The sequence below is a fragment of the Chelonia mydas genome, chromosome 16 (assembly GCF_015237465.2).
Source record: "Chelonia mydas isolate rCheMyd1 chromosome 16, rCheMyd1.pri.v2, whole genome shotgun sequence".
Classification (NCBI taxonomy): domain Eukaryota; kingdom Metazoa; phylum Chordata; order Testudines; family Cheloniidae; genus Chelonia; species Chelonia mydas.
This window is the reverse complement of record NC_057857.1, coordinates 19,761,670-19,783,528: the sequence shown is the minus strand read 5'-3', so window position 1 is coordinate 19,783,528 and position 21,859 is coordinate 19,761,670. Positions and strand designations below refer to the sequence as shown.

Below are 21,859 nucleotides of genomic sequence, written 5' to 3'. Positions count from 1 at the left end.
AGTGGGCAGTCACTGATTGATGTCCACTAGGATCTAAAGCCCAGACCACAAGCTCCATTGTAACTGGTGATCTCGGACAGGACTGAGCAGGCCATGTGTCCCTTTGGAAGCAGTATAAGCTAAACCGAAAAAAGCGATAAGAGGGGATGACAGATGTATAATGATACCAGGACAGTTGTGCTGGTGAATTTCCCTGTATAGACAAGCCCATGCAGGGGGGAGGATCCAGCCCTGATATTGCTCAGGATCAGGTCCATCAACTGCGGTACATGGAAAGCGCTTGGCCTTGTGGGGCACTCTGAGGTTCCATCAATGAGTCACAATCAAGTGCCACATGTTTGGCTTACACGTGACAATGTTTCCGCTGCCGGCCGGCCCTGTGAGCAGCCTGAGCATTGCAAACTGAGCTCTGCCTTTCTCTGTCGCGCGGCATCACCCGCAAACCTGACCCAGCCAAGCTGGGGTTAGAGCAAGTTGAAAAACACCAATGATTCTGCTTAGGACATTTTGAAAACTGTATATTTTTTAATGGCTTGAAAAAAATGTATGTTTTTGACACAAAAAATGAGCCCCAAACCTGATGAATAATGTTTTCCAACAACCCTTTTCAATAACAAAAAAAATCAGTTTTCAAGTAAGAAGTTTCAACTGTCCAAAAAAATATATATTTTTTTAAAACGTTTACTCAAAAGGGGTTTGGTTTTTCCTCAAAAATCAGAAACGTTTTGATCAAAACAAGAGTTACCCATGAAAATTTTCCTATTGGTTGAAAAGGTGGTTTTCACTGGTCGAACTGGAAAAGCAGCGATGGCCTGATGATAAGGGAGGCAGTGTTTTAAAGTGAAATATGAGGAGAGAGTTCCGTCGCCGTGACAGCAAGTGGGCCGGGCGACAGACGTAGAGTTGATCAAGTCACCAAGAAAAGTTTAGAGGAGATGTCAATGGGATGAGGTAGGGAAGAGTCCTGTGAAACACAGGCGGTCCATCTGCATGGCATACAAGACTTCTCACTGATTTAGCAAGGAAGAGGGGGTATATCACAGGGGAAGTTAATGTGCAGTGGGGGCATGTGGCTGCATATCTGAAGGTAAAGATTCTGCATCTGGAACTTAGTCAGTTTCGTCACGATGTTGCCGAGCCAGAATAGAATCCAGCTCCCCCTCCAGTAGCGATTTTGCCTCTGCAGGGTTAATAGGAATAAAAACTAATTTTGGTCATTGACGTCAGTGAACATGACTCCGACTGCACAGAATGAGCACACTGGCTGGGTAAGAGGCAGCCGCCTTTACATGACCTTTTCTGCCCGCAGTAGCACTTGAAAGTGTCCACATGAAAACATGATTCAGTCCGTGGGGAGGACGTTTTGTTGTCTGTAGGGACTTTTAACGTGAAAAACAAGCGTATCATAGAGTCTTGACGCTGAGCAATAACTTCTCATGAGGAAAATGTAAAACTCAGCCCACTGGATGGAACATTATGAACTTGTGGCCTCATGGACACAGAGATAAACTTTTGGGACAGGCCAAGTTATAAACTATCTGCTCTTTCTAGCATCCGTGCCAAAAACGTCTAATGACTAAAACACAGGATTTGCAAGTGAACAGCTTTAAGTTGGGCTCCCTCGTAAGTCATCCGCCTGCGCTTAATTTATTCATGGGAATCATTTTAATGTGACGTCATACATATTCAAGCAGATATTGATTGTGATAGTAGAAAATATTTGCAGTGTTCTGCAGAATTATGAGGCCAGGAGCTCACGTTTCCTGGGAAAATCCTTCAAGCCCAAATGCAGAGCCTCAGCCCCCCCAACTCCAGGGCATCCTGCTGTGGGTGATCTGCAAGGATCAAGTCTACAGGTGGGGAGGGGATTTGGCAGCAGATATTCCCTTTGGCATCATCCTTCCACTCAGTCCCATGGGGCTAAATTAACACGGATGGAGGCTCAATTTAATTTACACTGGGGGTGTGGGTGGCATGTTTCTCCCAATGCTCCTGGGATGGCAAGTTAGGGAAAAGGAAACCAAAAAAGTTTGCCCCAAGTTCTACAAACTGGGTGGCCAAGTGTTTGGTTTTCGACTGGAAAGTCTGGTTGAAAAAGGGGACCGGTCAGATCTACTGACCGGACACCCGAAGTCCAGTTACTATAGGCAGGGGAGGAGGGGAGGCGCTAAGTCATCACCCACGCCAGCCCCTACTCAGCCAGGGCCGCCTCCTACCTGCACCAGGTAGCTGCAGCTCCCAGCCCTGGCTTTGCAGGTGAGTCCCTCCCGACCCACGCAGGGAGGGGAAGAGAGGGGAAGAGCAGCGAGCGACAGAGGAGGGTGAAAGAAAAGTGAACAGGGGTGGGGCCTCAGGGGAAAGGGGCAGGGCTGGGGTGGGACCTTGGGGGAAGAGGCAGGGCAGGGGTGAGGCCTGGAGGGAAGGGGCGGGGCAGTGGTGGGTCCTCAGGTGGAAGGGGTGTGGAAGGGGAGGCTCTGGCATGCCTGCTGGAGTGTCCAGTTTTTAAATATTACAATGTTGGCAACTCTATGTATGGGAAGAGTTTCATATGGCTCCCAGTGCTCCTGTTGAGATCAAAGTCCAGGAGACAAGGCACTAGACTGGCACTCAGGAGACCTGAGTTCTAATCCCAGCTCTGCCCCTGACCTGCTCTGTGCTCTTGGGCAAGTTGCCTTCCCACTGTGTCTTTGTCTACGTAGACTGTAAGCGCCTCAAGGCAGGGCCTGTATCTGTATAGGGCCTAGTTCAGTGGGGCTCTGATCTGGGCAGGACCCTTCAGGTGCTGCTGAAATGCAAATTTAAAAAACAAGAGGCCATTTGCCTGTAGTCTTGCCATCTGCTCCTTTCACTGGTACTAGGTACGATATTGACAATTTTAGGCAGTCTACATAAATCACAGCTCTTCAGTCTCCCTGGGACAGGCAGAGGAAGGCCAGACATTTCATAATAATAATACTAAATGGAAGAAAGCTTCTTCCTATTTGCACTGGGTTGGTTCCACCAGTTTGTCTGGGGTGGGCTAGGGATTGCTGGCCTAGCCCATTTCAAGCTTCTAGAATTTCTACAGTATAATGAAACAAACATTATATCGCTGTTTAAAAGAGGCCATCCCTCCCCCCCTTTTCCCTCTCCGCATTTCTCCAGTGACATCGTTTACTTGGTTAAATAACTCATTTCTCTTTTTATATTCCGCAGATCATAATACACCCACTCTGACAAAAGCGCACACCAAAGACCTAATTTTAGAAATGGTGTTTATATGTAATCAGTTTGAAATACTGGAGCAGCCACATGATGGTTTTTCTGAAATACTGACGTTTGCAAGAAAGCTGCTCATAAGGAAAATTCTGATTATAACAACTCATTTAGAATAAATCAGTTTGAAATGGTTTATATAACTCAGCGGGATGTGTTGTACATAAGAATCCAAGTTTGTGTTCTCCCTTCGCAGAGATGAGATTAAATGAAATCCCAAATGCCAGTGTGTTTGGGTGGGTTTGAATTTTAATATATCTATATATTTATAACTAGAGGAAATCCAGCATTTCAGCAATTTTGTGGCCAGTTGGGCGAGGGAAGAGAAAACAAGACAAAATTTACAGAGAGCAGAATTCTAGTCCTCACAGCCTCCCCTGCTCACTCTTTCCGTGATTTAGGAATCATTTTTCAAGAGCTAGACTGAAATTTGAGTCTATTTTTTCCTGCTCTTGCTTATGATTTTAATGCCACATTATCCCCCACCCTGATAAATGGTATTTTACACACCATTACTAGTTTGCACTCTTAGGCCCCAAATCCTGCAAAGACTTATTCCTTTGTGTAACTTTAGTACTATACCAACTTTCTCCCAAGTGCCCCCTCATAGCTGGAGATTGGTCTGCAGCACCCTGCTCTGTTTTTCTAGGGTTGCCAAGCGTCTGGTTTTCGACTGGAATGCCTGGTTGAAAAGGGATCCTGGCAGCTCCGGTCAGCACCGCTTGTCCTGGCTCTGTGTGGCTCCCAGAAGCGGCCGGCATGTCCCTGTGGCCCCTAGGCGCAGGGGTGATCAGGGAAACTCCACGCGTTGCCCTCGCCCCAAGTAGCAGCTCCACAGCTTCTATTGGCCAGGAACTGTGGCCAATGGGAGCTGCATGGGCGACGCCCATGTGCACAGAGCCGCCTGGCTGCCCCTGTGCTTAGGAGCCGGGCATGCCAGCTGCTTCCAGGAGCCGTGTGAAGCCAGAGCAGGCAGGGAGCCTGCCTTAACTCCACTGCACTGCCAACTGGGAGCTGCCTGAGGTAAGTGCAGCCTGGCTGGAGCCCGCCCCCGAACGACCTCCTGCACCCTGTTATAAATATAAAGGGAAGGGTAACAACCTTTATGTATGCAGTAATATAAAATCCCTCTTGGCCAGAGGTGCAGAATTCTCTTACCTGTAAGGGGTTAATCAGTTCAATTAACCTAGTTGGCACCTGACTGGAAGGACCAATGGGGAAAGAAGATACTTTCAAATCGGGGGGGGGGGGGGGAGACTTTGTTTTTGTGCTCTGTGTGTGTTCTCTCCGAGATGAAGAAAGAGACCAAGCAAGTAATCCAGCTCCTACTGAAATGATACATCTAATATTACAGAAATAGTAAGTAATAGCAAGGAATATATTAGATTATCTTTTATTTTAGCTTGTGAATTTTCCCTGTGCTAAGAGGGAGGTTTATCCCTCTTTTTTGTAACTTTGAAGTTTTGCCTACAGGGGAATCTTCTGTGTTTTAGGTCTTATTACCCTGTAAAATTACCTTCCACCCTGATTTTACAGAGGTGCTTCTTTTACTTTTTTTCTTTATAATAAAGTTCCGTTTTTTAATAATCTGATTGGTTTTTAGTGTCCTAAAAACCCAAGGGTCTGGTCTGTGTTCACCTGGTTTACCTATCTCGTTGGTAGATTATTCTCAAGCCTCCCCAGGAAAGGGGGTGAAGGGACTTGGGGGAATATTTGGGGGAAACAGGAACTCCAAGTGGTCCTTTTCCTGAATCTTTGTCTAACTCACTTGGTGGTGGCAGCAGTACTCATCCAAGGACAAGGAAGGATTTGTGCCTTGGGGAAGTTTTTAACCTAAGCTGGTAGAAATAAGCTTAGAGGGTCTTTCATATGGCTCCCCACATCTGTACCCTAGAGTTCAGAGTGGGCAGGGAACCCTGACACACCCCAAGCCCCAGCCCCAGGTCTGAACCCCCTCCCTCCCAGATCCTGCACCCCATCCCCATGCCCCAGCCCTGAGCCCCATCATGCACCCAAACTCCCTCCCAGAGCCCACACCCCACAACCCTTACCACACCCCAACCCCCTGCCCCAGCCCTGAGCCCCCTCTTCCACTCCAAGCCCCTCATCCCCTGCTCCACCCCAGAGTCCACACCCCTAGCCAGAGCCCGCACCTCCTCCTGCACCTCAATCCCAGCCCTGAGCCCCCTTCCACACCCAAATTCCCTCCCAGAGCCCACAACCCTTTCCACACTCCAACCCCCTGAGCACCCTCTTCCACCTCAAACCCCTAATCCCCAGCCCCACCCCAGAGCCCGGACCCCCAGCCGGAGCCCTCATCCCCTCCCACATCCCAACTGCCTGCCCCAGCCCAGTGAAAGTGAGTGAGAGCGAGAGATGGAGGGAGGGGGGATGGAGTGAGTGGGGGCGGGACCTTGGAGAAGGGGCGGGGCAAGAGTGTTCGGTTTTGTGCAATTAGAAAGTTGTAAACCCAAGTTTTCCCCCTCTTGAGGGCCTTTAAGAACTCACTCATAACAACAATAGTTCAAACAGTCCTCTGTTGGGGTCCAAGGTATTGAGTCCTCTGGTGCATACAAGCCCTCTAGGTCCCAAACTCAGTTTAGTCTCTCTCTCTCTCTCTCTCTCTCTGTACTGTATGTTGTTTGGGGCTAATCAAACACACATTTTCCAGCCCATCTGACCATTACCATCTCTCCCAGGCCACCTACCTGGAGAGCTTTCTCCCACTCACTCCCCCTCTTTCAGCTTTCCTCTGTTGACTCCGGGCCCTGCAGGGGCTGTCTTGCTCCCTGCACTGTCTCCAAACATAGTGCAGTCTCCTGGGCTTCCCCCCATAACAGAAATTTCCTGCTCTTTTTATATGGGGAAATCACCCGACTCACCCAGGTGCGGCTGGTCCTGTAATCAGGGCCAGCTTAGCCTCAGTCTCTCCAGCTCTCAGGCAAACCATCCTGCTACACCCTGGCTTCAGAACGTTTGCAGAATTAGGGGCTTAGACAAAAGTGGCGGCCAAAATATTTCTGTAGACGCTTGTGATACAGTCTGATTGTGATAATTCACACCTATTTACTGCATGACCTTCAAGGTAAAACATCACCTGGGCACTGCATGCCCTGCTGTACCTGTGTGCTTCATTGCTACGGCAAATTTAATTCAAGCAGAATTAAAATAACTTCCTAGGCAGCTGCTGAAGTATTAGTCTGCTAAGAACTCCATCCATAAAGAGACTGTGAAATTTAGCTCTCAATATAGATCTTGTTTTTAAAAAGACTTATACAAAACCCTAAGATCAATGGAAACTTTGGAATGGCTTTTCACAATTCCAGCATCAAACAGATGTTTTTGTAAACAAATGAATATTTCCTCCTCCATTGTCTGCAACAGTAAGAGCCAGAAAATGCATCTGACTATAAACAAAGTGACATGATTGTCTTAGCTGAGAGAAATGCAAACAAATGAACCCATGAAAAGCAAATGCAATGATCAAGATTCTCAGCTGGCTCAGTCTCCATTCTATTCTATTCTTTCTCCCACCATCATCATCACCGTAATGTCCGAGCACCTTCCAGCAGTGCATTAAGCAACGTGACTAACATTTGACCCATGTGGTTTGTGCAGTGAGGTTTTGAGGCCCTCAGTTCCTGTAGGAGTTCGTTCCATGTGACCCATTCTAGTCTCTGCTCCTTTACTGAGGCTGCCCACAGGTGTCACGGTAGGATGAGCAATGTGGGCAGATGTCCGTTAGGAAGAGGACTGAGAGGTATCAACTCATTGTGTGTAGGCCACCCAATAGATGCCAACTGCTGAGCAGCACCGGCCTGAAAGCCACGAGCAAGAGGCGATGGGCTCAGTTCCCGTCAATCCCCTCAGCCAGCCAGTCCTGTCCCACTCCGACAAATTCCAGGGGTGACATGATCTGATTAAAATAGGACTATAGATCATTGTTGCAACCACTGTTCTATATTTGCAGCAAATCTTGTACAAAGGTTGTCAAGTGAGGTGTCTATGAAAAGGTTATGATTTGCTGGGTATGGTTATACTATCCGTCTGCATGTATCGTTTTTGTATTTCAAGTTATACGTATTGTCTCTTTACTTGGATTTCAGATGTTGGCTCCTGGAGTAACGCCCACAACGTAGCCAGCCAGCACATCTTGCAGGGACTATTCAAATGGAATGACCCATCGAAAGAACATTTAACTGACAATGGACCCTGGGAGACGCCCCTCTACACTGAATGGAATTTCCTGCTGTGACTAGGTGACATGCATGGACGTGAGTCTTGCCCAGGTGACTCCAGACTCCATCTTGTTGCTGTAGTTTTCCACAGTAAGAACAATGGGATGCCCTCCACATGATAAAAAGCCCCTGGAAACACCTCCATTTTGCCTCTTTCTTGCCCAAACCTCTGGACTATACTAATGGGAGCACTCTAACCAATGGACGGAGGTCCTTCCAATGATTTGGAAGCAGCCAGAGACTTGATTTAAGTCAGCAGTTTATTCCATCCCTGCTACAAGCCTGAACCAAGAACTTTGCAATTATGGGATGTATTTGATTCCTTTAACCAATGTTAATGCTCACCTTTCTTTTCTTCTTTTTATGATTAAACCTTTAGATTTTAGATACTAAAGGATTGGCATCAGCATGATTTTTGGGTAAGATCTAAGTTATATATTGACCGGGGTGTGGGGCTGGTCCTTTAGGATCAGAAGAACCTTGTAGTTGATGAGACTGGTTGAAAAGAACCACTCACCTTTAAATCCAGTGTTTTCACAGGTAATACAAGGACTGGAATGCCGGAGGAAACTGCTTTTATGACTTCTTGTTAGCCAGTGTGGTGAAACAGAAGTTTACTTTTGTTGCTGGTTCGGAATATCCTATGGGGGATTAGCCACCAGTCTTGGGGTGTATCTGCCCTATTTCTCAGCAGTTCGTCCTGAATTTGGCATCCTCATTTGTGACCCTCTGCGGCACGGTTACACAAGCTTTAATTCTCTTTGGCCTCAAGTGGAATAAAGCCTCCCTCTATCTCTTCCCATTTACTCAAGAAACTGTGACGCTGGGATGTTTGGGCCATTCAGGATGACTGTGGACAGCCAGGCATCTGAGCAAACCTTGCACCTGGTGCATCCTCAGGCGGGCCAGCCCCAGAGCCCAGGGAAGTGGCTAGAATGCCTTGCCAAGGAAGCACCCACACACATGCTCTTACTGTAGCTGAAGAACTGCAAATGCTAACTGCATCTAACACCGACGGAAAACGAGCAATGATACATGGTGCTTAGTGGTCTTTTTAACGGGATCAGCTGCAGACAGATTGGGTTGATTCCCTGTCATTGTAGGAATCCACTTTTAACCCTCCTCCCTGAGAAACGGCGAGACAGGCCAGAGGATTCCACATTAGAGGCTGTTGTTGCTTTAGCGACACGGAAAGAGCAGTGGGAGAACATTTTCATAGTAACAGGGTGAAACCCTGACACATTCTCCATCCCGTATCCCCCAGGCAGCACCATGACGCTTTGCCCTCCTGCCAGGTTCACAGACAGCTCTACAAGCGTTAGCACATCGGGTGGGGTTGGTGGCCAGTGATATACGGGAGGTCAGACTGGATGATCTGGTGGTCCCTTCTGGCCTTAAAGTCTCTGACTCTATGATTAAAGAGTTAAGCTGCACACACATCCATGAAGATTATCATCATTATCCCAATTTTACAGATAGGGAAACTAAGGCACTGAGCTGGGTGCTGTAGAAAATCCTAGGAAAAACACATGGGCCATGGCAAAGCTGGGGACATATCCCAGATCTCCCAACTCCTAATTTTTCACAGCAAGAACACCCTTCATGTCAGCATCGGGTACCTAGACCTCTGGTTCCCATGCCCAAGGCAGTATGAGGGGACCTGAGTTGCATTCACAAGTGCCATCAATCGCAGGAATCTCCGTTGTGCCACCCATTGCTCATACACAGTTGCTGCAGCCTGCCGCATTTTAATCTGGTATGATATGAACGGGTGATTGTGTACTACCTATACACGAGGCCAGTGGTTCTCAACCTTTCCAGACGACTGCACTCCTTTCAGGAGTCTGACTGGTCTTGCGTAACCCCAAGTTTCACCTCACTTAAAAACTACCTGCTTATAAAATCAGACCTAAAAATACAAAAAAGCATCACAGTGCACTGTTACTAATGGCTGACTTTCTCATTTTTACCATATAATTATAAAATAAATAGATTGGAATATAAATATTGTACTTACCTTTCAGTGTATAGAGCAGTATAAACAAGTCATTGTATGAAATTTTAGTTTGTACTGACTTTGCTAGTGCTTTTTATGTAGCTTGTTGTACAACTAGGCAAATCTCTAGATGAGTTGAGGTACCCCCTGGAAGACCTCTGTGTACCCCCAGGGGTATACGCAATCCTGGCTGAGAACCACTGCACTAGGCAACTGGACTGAGACCCAGCAAATTCATTTCACACAGGGCACACTGAGCTATCGACCGGTAAAGGCTTTCTGACACTACCAACCTGGACCAGAAATCAAGGCAAGGACCTAGGAGGGAACCCTCTGTTTCCAGATTTTCTGAGTTTGACTCTGTTGTGTTCTCCACCACTGATCCAGTAAAAGCCTGCCCTGCACATGTATCCAGTGTCTGAGACAATGGAGGAGTTAAGGGGACTCCAAAAGCTGCTCCTGCCCCAACAAAAGTAATTGAGGTGCCTGTATTTTTGGAAAATGTTTCACATTTTCCTTTATGAAGCTGCATAAAGCGCTCAGCGAAGCAAAGAAGCCACATTTTTTGGCTGATGCTGCAGCCTTTTGGACCTCAGCACTTGACTCTGACAAAGAGCCAGAGAGCAGGTTTGGGGGTTGTGACTTTTCTTCTTTAAAAAAAATAAATTGATTCTGATGCTTAAGTTATTTCCATAGAAACTGGTGCAGCAAATAAAAAAAAAAAAAGATGGTGATGTGGAGGGGAGCTGGAGAGACTCTTCAGTAAAACCAAGTCTGGAGAAACGTTGCCCTGACAAATGCTAATTTTTGTGGTGATGTTTCTCATGGCTGGAATCTATATAAAACCACCACACACGACCCATTTATCGGTTCCCACCATGTAGTACGCTCACCTTTGCAACTCCTGTAAATGAATCTATAAACCTATTTCCCGGAGGCAGGCACACGCACATACTGGATCCTAAAACCCGCCCCCTGGAAAATACAAAATCTCAGCAGTTACTAGCAGTGGTGCAATTTAAAGTTCAATATTGCAATCACCACTGCATTGTGATGTCACAGAGAAGGCATTTGTGGTGCAGATAATCACTGCAAACTCCTCCAGGAGCAGACAGCAAAGAGACTGACGAAATTCGGGAAGGATATGTTATCCAGAAGCCACTCTTTCTGTTGGAAGTTATAGCAATATTGCATTTCTACCCCTTTCCAACAGAGGGTACTATAGAAACAATCCTCAAACACCCTGTCTGAAAAGGAAGCATCACTTACAGATGGGTAAACTGAGGCACACAGAGGTTAACAGGCACACACTGAATCAGTGGCAGATTCGGGAGGGAGGCAGAGAGCAGCTGTAAGGAAAAATACCAACCTTTTCTCCAGTAGCACTGGGAAGAAATCTAGGGAAAGCAGCAGTGAGCAGGACACAGGCAGCAACATGAAAGAAAAATGAAGTTAGCGAGACCCCAGCATGTCCTGAAAACTCTTCCCCAGGAGACAGAATTCCTCAGCTGCTCTCCCTGGTGTTGGTCTAAGCTGACCGAATGCCCAATATGGCTCTCCGTCTCCTTCCAAGCCCCTCCTCACAGGTGTGCATCTCTATGGCAACCCTTTCAGGCACCTCCCACCGGATGGTACATCACTCCCAAACAGGCCGGTGGTATGATGCGAGATGCACCCGGTAAAGGCTCCGCCATAGCAGGACCAGTAAGATTTGCTCCAATGTGCGTCGGGTAGCGAACTGCCCATCATCGTGCCTACCCTGGAGGCTGGTTGGGTAAGACGTAGCAGTATTTGGGTTTGCTATGGTGGGCAAAGGGAGACAGCTGACAGGTTACACAGCATTAATACTTCACTTTCAGAGGCTGAATGCAACATCTCACTAGCCCATTTGATTCACTGGAAAATACCCTCTTATATGGGGATTGAAGGTGGAACCCATTCACTTTCAGAAGAGATCGGAGGAGAGTGTCAACAGCTTGATTGCGAGCCACAGAAGGGGGAGCCAGTGGAAGGACTCAAAGAGGGGGTGACATGGTCAAAGTGACGGACTAGGAAAATGACCTCTCCTGTATTCTTTGTTTTGTGCACTGTGGGTGAAATTCACCCATGTAAGTCCTATTTTGAGGGCTGATGTAGTGCATATACCTTATATTGGTGCTCTGCGCACAAGCGGGTTTCCTCCAGAATGTGAAGTGCATGGCAGGCTCTGCCCTCTCTTCCCTAACAGGTTTTGAAAGCAGGCGGGAGTAAAGATGATCTCACCAAGCTACACATTGTCCTGAAAGAAACCAGATGAAAAAGTTTGTGTTCTAGGAGGCAGATCTCACATGCCCCTGCAGAACGCAGCTCCTGAGATGTGATTTACTGTCTTCTCATACAGCTGGAGGCAGAGGGCAGGGCATTCAATGTCTAAAAGCCCCATGACCATGCAGACTTCCTCCGAGACAAATTTGTTCTCTCCTCCTCCAGTTCCACCACCCTCCTTGCCAAAGAGCACTATTTCTCCAGCATTATTGACTCCCATGACCACAGTCCCAGCCGGTTATTTTCTATCTTTGAATCTCTCCGTAAGCCCAACCACATGGAGGGGGTAGATATGCCCCCTTCTAACTTTTGCCAGGCTCTGTTACTCATAGAAAATGCCATATCTTGGGTCCCTGTGGAGAAGAGACACTCCCGGAGTGCTACCACCTGCTCAGTACTTTAATCAATGAAACCTTTTTTGCTTTCAACATAAGCTCAGCTGTATGGGGGAAAAGCTTTAATTTGTTTTGTTCAGCTCTCCCATATTGCTATCTCCTATCCATTTATCTTAGTTTTATACTACTGCCCATCACCATGGTATCTGGGTACCTTCCATGTGAAGCCAATAGCCATATCGAAGCCTGTGGCACTTCTCTTTTTGATTTTTTAGATTATATTAATTTCCTTAATTTAATTTATTCATTTAGGGTTGGTTGGGGGGACTTCATTGTGCACACTCTCAGTTCTGTGGACGCTGGGGATTTCTTTTGGCTCACTCTTTGGCAAATGAAGATGGATGGTACCATGAATACGTTATTCTAATAACCCATTAGCCATACGGGACAAGGAATGACAGATACGGTATGCAACGCATCTGAATTTGCCATTGGAACGGCTGAGGAGACAAATCTGTCATAGCGACAGCAGCACGTTGGACAAGTGAAATGGAGTTCAGCTTCCTGGTACGAGGAAGCAGGGTGTGTGTGCACCGCTCTACACATCATGTGAGCCCTGTACCCCCTGGGGCAATGGAAGCTTCAGCTCTAATTCACAATGCTGCTGAAGTGGTGAAATTTCTGGGCACGGTTTGCGGTCAGCTAAAGTTATCCATGTACCTGTCTGTGCAGTACAAAAACAAGCCTCAGAGGCTCTATGAAGCAGAAGTCCCTGAATTGTCTGACTCCTTTGTGTGTATGCAAGGAAAGATTGACCCTTTATTGATAAGCTCTCCATATAAACTGACTGGGAACGCAGATCAGCTCACGATCCTAGCCTCCATCACCCACTTGTTACATTTTCAAACAAGCTCCCTCCTTGTGCTTTCTCCCACGCTGACCCTCCCGTTTGGGAGGAGCTCCTCCTAAACATTGGGAAAGCTACCTCTACACTCACCCCCAAATTGTGCCTTATAACTCTTCTTTGCTGTGTTGCCTACATCAAACGTGACACGTAGATGGCTTGCGTGCACTCTCTATTGTGCTGACCAATATTTTCTCATCGTTTTCTTGTACCTCCCCCCAGCGTGTGTCCATTTGTTGTATCTGGTCTTATACTTTGTAATCTCTTTGGGGCATGAACTGCCCTTTTATACTGAGTACAATGGGGTCTTGGTACATGACTGGGGCTCCCAGACTGTACAATACAACTAATAAATACTAACAAGGGAGTGTATCCAAAAACGTGATTCACACCATGCTACTTTTGGAAATGTCTAGCTAGGATTTCAGAGTATGCATGTAATACTACTTATGGAACTGGTTTGCACAGGTATTTTCTATTAGTACTATACCAATAGAACCTATTTACATACCAGCTGTGCTGAATTTGATACTGTAATTCCATTAAAAAAAAATAAAACATGCAGTCAATACTATATACACCACCGTCGTAGGCCTTTACCGAGCAACGTTAGCCATCTCTACTCGAGACTTCTGAAACTCTTCTTGTTGGCCAGTTGCCTCCTGGCAAACAAGCAGTTAAACAAGTCTACATACACCCATCCACATTGGCCTGCATAGTGCAAAGCAGGGCTCAGACACCCATTCAAATGTACAACTCTATAAAATTCCTGTGGGGCCACAGAAATGCTAGAGTGTACACACCTGGGATTTTTGTAACTCCAGGCAATTAGCAGTCACTGCCTTTGTGAAGACGACATACCGGTTTGTTTTGTTTTTTTGTTTTAATTCTAAGAATGGACCATTTAGACGAGTATTAGGCATATTACAAGAACCGGGCAGAGGTTAAAATGTAGAACTGTTTTTCTTACTGCAGGGTGTTATAGGATGGATACAAAGTCAATGGGAATCTTTCCATTGACTTCAATGGATTTGCATCAGACACTTAGACCCAGGCATAGAAAACTGGCAGTCATTTTGCTGCTCTTCCGCGATGTTTGTTTGCAGTTTTGATTAGCTCCTAAGCCCCCCCTCCTGCCTCTCAGCGCAAGATCTCAGTCATTTTTTCAAAGCCAAAATTCACTGAAGACCACCGTGCCGCCTCGTCCAGTCATCAGAGATTTCTCATCTCTCTACCTCCAAGCCACCCACTCATGATTACTAACCATCCTTGGAGTCTGTATTCCAAAAGGGGAGGGGGAAATAAGGCACAGAAGAGCTTTTAATTTAATTTAATTTATTATTTTGTAAATGTGAATTTTACAATTAATGATCACATCTGGTTCTTTTTTAATGGATTTCTCATCATATGAAAACAGCTATGAGCACACTCCGAACTCCTGGGGTTTATTTATTTTTTTAGTTACTGATATATTGTGTCAGCCATGGCTACAAAATAACAGTCTTAACTATACGGAGTAACAGCACATAAATACTAGTGAATAATGCACAATTTAGAAAAGCTAGCATCTTTCGTGGCTGAGACAGTTGAGAAACGTAACTCAGTGATACTGTGAAATTTTTCTTACAGAACAGAAAGTTGTTTTTTTTAAACAGTCATGAATTACAGTACTACTTAATACCCTATACAGACTCTTTAAAAACAACCTGGTACTTTAAGTCTTTTTTCCAAACATTCTGTCCAAAGGATTAATGTTCTATTTGAATCAAGTGCCATCCACATGTTCAAGTCAAAAATATTTATACATTTATACTTAGGTTTTTTTTGTTTTGTTTTTTGTCTGCTAAAAATAGTATTGCAAGTTTTGGCTTTTATTTTGACATAAAAATCACAATCGTGTGCAAAATGCTTAGAATGGAAGAAACTGATCAGAACACTTGAAGGTTTTCCAATTTGAGTGCTTTAGACTTCAACATTTTTTTATATTTACTTTTTTTTTTTTTAAACCCTCATTTTTATAACCATATCATAGCAAGCCCTGAATATCTTGGGCATGGTAATAATCATGTCTGGAGCTTGCTTGTTGACATAATGACGAATTTATACAGCAGGAACACTTTGAAACAGTAGTTGAAGCCCAAGACAGCTATGAACTCTCAATTTTCTGTTTAGAATTTACTGCCAGTAGAAGCAAACGGGGGTTGTCTATAAGTTTTCAGTTGGTTAATGGGCCATACACCCTTCTCCACTTGCAGCAAGATATTTCCATAAAAATAAGCAATCTGAACAAAACCTTAGCAGTAAAATGACTGAGGAAATGCATCCGTCCTTTGCAGAATACCATGTCTAGAATGCTATGGTACTTTAAACATGTGTTAAATAGGGAACAATTCCAGTTTTGTGTCGCTGTTCAAAAAAAGACTGTAATAAGATGAGCTTAATTCTTTGCTTCTCTTTCCATATTAAAGCCCTGCACTATGCAAGAGAATGAATAAGAGGAAAGAGAAAGATTAAAGTGTATGCAATTGGGCGTGAATCCATTGGGAATTTACACAGCAATAATTCTAGCCCCCTTAGGAGAGTCTTCAGTAAGAACAGACTGCAAAAAGGTTACACTCACTAAGGAAGTATCAAAGCAAACAGTCCACAACACAGGGCAAAGTGGACCCATGTTTTGCTTTTGGAGAATCGAAGGTGAATTTCTTCATGAGTTTTCCCTAGTCTCCCCCTCTCCAGTCGGTGAAGAGCAGCATTCTTAGGAAAGCACAGGGGGCCTGTTTTTCTTCTCACTTTCACGGGACTTCCAGCAGTGTAACTCCACTGACCTTAGTGGAGTTACTACTGATTTCCACCTGCGTAGGTGAGGAGGTCAGGTCCAGAAAGACTGGGCAACCTCCAATAAACTGAAGGCTTGGCATTGAGTCAACCCTGCAGTAAGGTGGTGCACGGTGGGACTGCCTATCAGTGCGTTAAACCCATCATATGTTGATAACATTTTCGTTACGAATCTTAGCTAAAACTGGAATCGCACACTATTAACACACAGAGATAGAGGTACAGTAGAAGGTCATGCTACCCTTCTACACAGCAACTGTAATCTGGACATTGTTCTTTAATTTGAGCTAGCAAGGAGGAGAGAGTCCGGGATCTACACCATATGGCAACTGCATATAACTTGTAAGCTTGAACGCCATTCAGTTTTTTCAAAAGGTGCTTGATATAACTTTAGATATATAATATACATGTAATATTGCTAATAGTCAAGCATATGAATAAAGGTGCAGACATACCATAAATACTGATGCTTCGATTTGTACTACCAGATCTAGATGAATGCAGTTTCATATTCACATTATAAAGCAGCCCCAAATTCTATGATTTAAAAGGGTGTCGTAAACAAAGAGGAGGGAGGATTTGGTTATGATCTGATTTTCTTAATCTGTTTTCCTGGGAAAAAATGATCAAAAAATTCTAAGGCACTCAGGAAAGCCCCATACAATCAATGGACTGCTCTGTTATCACTTTACATTCAGTATTTTAAAGGGATTATTTTCCCCCAAAGAATACAATCATCATCCATATACATTTTCAAACATATCATTAATCCTCCACACACAGGAAACATTAGTGCAAAATGCTTGCCCTCATCTACCAGATAAGGAAAAAAACCTCCACCCTTCACATTTTAAAAGTTTGCCTTCCTAATTAAAAAATAATAAAAAAAAAAATAAAAAGAAATTACAGGAAGTTGTGCTAGATATAAAAATATATATTTTTTCACTGTGCAACTTGACTCTCTTCTGATTCTCTGTCCTAAGCCATTCTAAATCATTCAAGTACTTCTGCTGCTAATTCAGTCTAGGGTCTCCCAGTTCAGGGCATTAGATGCATTTGTTTTGCAGTCAGGTTGGTCCAGAGAAGCTTTAGCCAACTGTGAATCTCAGCTGGAGGGTTCAGTAAATTTACCAAACACTAAAAATGCCACACAAAAGGTGGGGATTTTTAGTATCATTCTGAAAAAATATATAAAGGGATAGTCAGTACTTAAACTGTCATTCTGATTATAGGACTGAACTCCACAGGGCAGGTATGTAAAGCAGAGACTTAAATCTTGTATCTCTATTTCCCAGCTCATTTAATCTCAGATTTAGGAAAGTTGCTGACTTGCAATGAACTCTGCCAAGTAGCTGAAGGATTTGCAGTGAGAACGGAGGCTTACAGCGAACACTGCTGACCCACCAACCCTCATTTCATATGGGACGTGCTACCATGAGGTTTTGGGTCAGTCTATTCGAGACAGATTCCCAGCATTAATCTGGGGCGACAGTGAAATGGTTAAAGAACTGGACCAGTCAATTCCCTGAAAAAAGCAGCCCCAGGCAAGTCTAGTTCTATGGTCCCTAATAAGATTTGTTCCAAGGGCCATATCTTGACAAGTGGTACATAAGCACCAATCTACTATGCAGCTCAGAAGGTACATACTCTGTGTGATATTCTGCCAGCCACTTGGATAAACCATGCAAACAGAGCACACGGTGAGCTCTGGGCACTGCGTGTAGGAGAGAATGGGCATTTCAAACATAGCAAGAAGAAAATTTTAATTTGCAGAGGTGGGCAAAGTGAGGCCCACAAATGCCCTGCTCTTTAATATACACAAACAATACCCACTCAGCCACACAACTTTGCATAGGTCTTAAGGGCACCAATCCATGTGACTGGAGAGGGCAGAATACCAGCTCAGTTACATCTCAAGAGAGTCAGATTCAAATCATACACAATTCAGAGCTACACAAGATGTAAGGTAGAATAGACCCCGCTGTGTATTTTATTCAGGGCAAATTGAGAAGGAGGTTGGAACACCTTAAGTGTTGGAGAATTTAGCTAGTAAGATGCAAACACAGCTTCAAGTATTGAAGAAAAAAATGGCCAAAGGCTGGGTCACCCCCATTCTCCGCTTTTACATATAGAGAGGAGTAAACCCCTGAGCAAAGCGCTGTCTGTGAATTCAGTTACCAAAACCAACTCTAAATAGCCATCAATAGCCTTTGTAAATGACTATTTGTGCACTTTGCACTTGTTCATAGTTTCAAACTTTGTTTTTACAAGGAATTGTAAATAACTTTAAAGGAGGCATTTTAGTCACAGTAAAAACAAACGAAAAACAAACAAAAACAAGCCGTATTTGGCTTTCATATCACTTCCCCTCCCCCCGAATCTTAAAAGCATTCCAAGCTTGGCATTATCAAGCATCAGCGTCATGCCGATGAGCACCTGGTATTTCCCTTTTCTACATACACCACTGTCTCCATGCTGGCTCTCAGCACATACTCACAGACTCCCTGACTCCCATCCAGGTAACCTTGCAATCCTCTCTCGCCTCTGCAAGTAGTACAAACTTAATCATGGAACTCACGCAAGAAGCACGGTAATGAGAAGCGCAATCCGGGAACTGCGTGCCATGCTTTGCACTCGGTATGTTTTCAGAAGTTGTGGGGATGTCGTTACTTTCAAGAAAGGTTTACTGTCACTCTGGAGATTTTCTGATCTAGTCTGACCTTCGGTTTCAAAAATGAAAGCACTCAGAAGAAGTCAACATAGAGAGAGCACACATGTCCACCCATAGCTCTGGAGGACAAAACTTCCATTACGACTTGCTCATATACCTACATACATACCAGCTGCCTTTTCACTTAGCACACGGTTCTAACAGTCAGATGTAACACAGTGTGTGTTATTGCATAATAATGCATGCCTAAGTGTCTTGTTAGACACATGGCCAAGAAGGCAAAGTGCCATAAAATGTACCCAGAAGGGCATCGAAAGGATTTCTTTTATAAGTGATCAAATATTTCCCCTGGATACTCTTTCCATGAAGAGGTATTTGGAGTGAGAAGGTAGAAGGAAAAAGCACTTCATGGAAGGATAGAACCAAACATTATGGAAACAAATCTGATTTTTCCCTTTGTATTTAATATACGTTAAATGTTAAAAGCACAGGGTAGGTTCTAGGCCTCTTTAGGAGCTTACAGACTGTGGCAGCTGTCAAGGAAACCAGGTGTTTCAACCTAGGCCAGTCTGACTTTGACAGACATCTTTGGAGGAAGAGTTGCTATTTCAAGCAAGTATGGTCTCTTTGGAGCAAAGTTTTCTGTTGTTTAGAGTAAAAAGAGCAAGGTGGCTTTCTGTTCCTGTTGACAGTAATACTGCTTGTGGAGGGGTTGAATGCATCCTCTTAAGCTGACAACTACATTCTGCTGTGTGGCTTGGCGAAAACCAGGTTCCTGAAAGCTACTGTAGACTTTTGGCTCCTGCAGGGCCCAGTTAAATTTTAAAAGCGGTGGGTAGGTGGTTGGGGAATCTTCATTTTCTTTAACCCTATCACGTGCACCTAAATGTGAGGGAGAGTGTGATCAATGGTGCATTCCAACCAGTGGATAGCTGTTATTAGTGCATGCCTACAAGTTAAATCAGATCGTTCCCTCGCTCCAAGCCATGTAACAAGCACACCACTGGAAGCTAAGTTCATTCAAACCATTACCAGGTATAGCTGAATTCTCACTGAGGCTCACTCCATCTGCCTGCTACACTTACTTCCAAGTATCATTCCCCTATAACCTTTGCATATACCTTTTTAAAGGAAAAAACCAACATATCTATCTAGATCTAGATCTGTTTTCCCATTTCTGCAGTTCAGTTTCTCTTTGAAACTGTTACAATCTGTCTCAGCGATTGGACTGATATAAAATATTGAGTATTAGCCTAGTAAAGAGGTGGCCAAGGGGTTGCCCGGTAAGTGGGCCAGTCGACTGTCTGTTCGCTCTCGTCATTGCCACAAGGTAAAAGAGGTGGCAGCTGGAAGTCAGGTTGTAGAAGCTGATTAAATCAAGAAGGCCAGTAGTAGAAAGCTACACCACGTTGTGGCAAGGGAGGGTAGGGAAAAAGGAGTAACTCTGGGAGAGAAAGACAGCAGTCATACTGCGGAAGAATATCACACCCAGGGTCTCAATCTGCAAGTACCACGCAGTCCTCCCGACTCATACAAATATAAAACAAAAGGTGTGGCCACCCCTATCCTATAGCAACTAAAAAAAAAAAAATATATCAGCGGACAGACACTGAAGAGCCCTCCGAACTTGGTTACAGCATCACACTTAGTAAGACTAATGTTAAGAATCTGTTCTCTGATCATTTAACAAAAGTTTTTTTTAGCAATTCCCCTCCCCACCCCACCCTGCCTTATTAGAGCCAATTGTATAGACAAAAATGACTAAGTCAGATGACTTCTACCTTAACACATCTTTCTTTCCTGTTAAGTGACGGTAAAACTTTCTCTAGAGGCAGAAGTTAATGATGGCTTTACTACGGAGCTGAATAATGCATGGGGGGGGAAGGGGTGATGATGTGGCGCAGCAGCGGGGAGTGTCAAGCTTTTTCCTCCCCTTCTTTAAAAAAAAAAGCTACAATCTTACAGGCTAATCTCAGGAATATCAAAAAGGAGTCCAATATTTTTCTTCAGTAGGTCGGCAGAGACCTAGTCATTTACAGTGTAACGAATGCGATTATTTCCTTCATAAATTTTAAATATAAGCAGAATAAAAATCACATTTTTTTCAGGCAACAGTAGCAGTTCAGTAGGTAAGTGGCTTGATCACATTTTTTTGTATTAGTAATGCATGCAAGCAGCTTTAGTATTACAGATCCCTTATAGGTCACAAACTCTTTTATAAAGTCCCTCCATAAGTACCATCTTGTCTTCTCACGGGAGTTTCTGGCCGGCTAGTGGAACCGGCACCTTGTTCAAAAGGCTGTGGAGTGCTTTGGGTATCTGATGCCATGGCATCTGTTCCAGCTGCCTCCTGTATAACAGAGCCAGCCCCTTCGGCATCCTCACTCTGTTCAAATGATTGGTTGGATCCATTGCTTAGATCGACATTTACTGCATTAGTTCTCAAAGCGACGATAGTTCCCGAATCACTCCTCCTTTCTGCATAGATTCTCTGCTCAAAGACTTGAGCGGTGCTGGGCTGGAATTCCGGATCCAGGGGGACACTGTTTGTTGTGGAGCCCATGACTGTGCGGTACATCTCCATCCCCTCTGGCAACATGGACTTAATCTTCGGAAGCCAGCGCTTGCGGACTCGTCGGGCGTTGGTGCACATATCGGCTGCGATAACATTCATCTCGCTTTCCTTAAAACTTGGGGCAAAATTCTGACAATACACTGCAAAAACAGGGATACATATCACTGAGGACTACTACAATAAGCAACACAAAGAAGTTTGTGTGATCATAGCCTTTGTCCCATCTCAGAACTGTACCACAAGACATCAATAACATGCAGCTACGGTTATATCTGACAGAAAATATATGGTTTTATCACAAGAACATAGTTATTTTACTGGATGAGACCACTGGTTCATCTAATCCAATATCCTGTTTCCAGTAGTTGTACCAGACACTATAGAGGAAGGTACAAGAAATCCCTTGATGGACAATTACAGGACAACTTATCCATAGGGGAAGTTTATTGCTAAAACCCAGGCAGTTACCAGCTGGCTTACACACTGAAACACGAGAGTTTGTATTCCAGATGGTATCACTACTATCCAATAGGGAAGTTCATGCCTTAAATTGCTCCCAAATTTTCGAGTAGGAGTTTACTAGACGTTTATTTAGAGGTAAATCATCACTAAACATGTTGTGGGCAGAAGGAGAGAGTTCTGCAGCAGTGATGAATGAGACGTTATCAGGACGGTAAAGGTACACCACCAGTCTCTGTATCAGGTGACTACTTCTTGGTGGTCACTTCATTCAGATCTCACTGTAT

At 44.5% G+C, this 21,859-nt stretch overlaps 1 protein-coding gene across 6 annotated transcripts in view; it reads right to left on the bottom strand.

The window, feature by feature from the left end:
• Positions 1-14,350: 14,350 nt before the first annotated feature.
• NACC2 (NACC family member 2) overlaps positions 14,351-21,859 on the bottom strand; it is an 81,030-nt gene continuing 73,521 nt past the window's right edge. For all 6 annotated transcript variants that reach the window (XM_037879688.2, XM_037879689.2, XM_007060990.4 and 3 more), the window contains exon 6: positions 14,351-21,253. In XM_037879688.2, coding sequence (XP_037735616.1) covers positions 20,754-21,253 — 500 coding nt within the window. In that variant the 3' untranslated portion in view covers positions 14,351-20,753. The remainder of the gene's footprint in view (positions 21,254-21,859) is intronic.